The sequence below is a fragment of the Penaeus monodon genome, chromosome 31, assembly GCF_015228065.2.
Source record: "Penaeus monodon isolate SGIC_2016 chromosome 31, NSTDA_Pmon_1, whole genome shotgun sequence".
Classification (NCBI taxonomy): Eukaryota; Metazoa; Arthropoda; class Malacostraca; order Decapoda; family Penaeidae; genus Penaeus; species Penaeus monodon.
In genome coordinates, this window is record NC_051416.1 from 21,520,433 (window position 1) to 21,520,637 (window position 205).

Genomic DNA, 205 nt, shown 5'->3' on the forward strand with positions numbered 1-205 from the left:
TGGACGTTTATTGCAAGCCTCGACTAATTGCTCCCAAATAAATGCCCCTTCAACTCTCCAGCGCATAACAGGTGTTTGCAATTCCCAGGGTCGGCGCTGCAGGCAGGCCCCCCCCCCTTGCTGCCCCACATTCTCGTCACGGATCAGGGGCATTTCCACACGCACTCGACGAAGTTTCCTGTGAGTATTGTGATTGTAGTTTCCT

The 205-nt window shown here is 53.7% G+C and overlaps 1 protein-coding gene across 1 annotated transcript in view; it reads left to right on the top strand.

Moving 5' to 3' along the window:
- The window catches only part of LOC119592927, a gene marked incomplete in the record, with an annotated part of 145,168 nt that overhangs the window by 137,894 nt on the left and 7,069 nt on the right, over positions 1 to 205 (top strand). Inside the window, 1 exon segment of the mRNA XM_037941818.1 lies at positions 89 to 180. Within this exon segment, the coding sequence (XP_037797746.1) occupies positions 89 to 180 (92 nt within the window).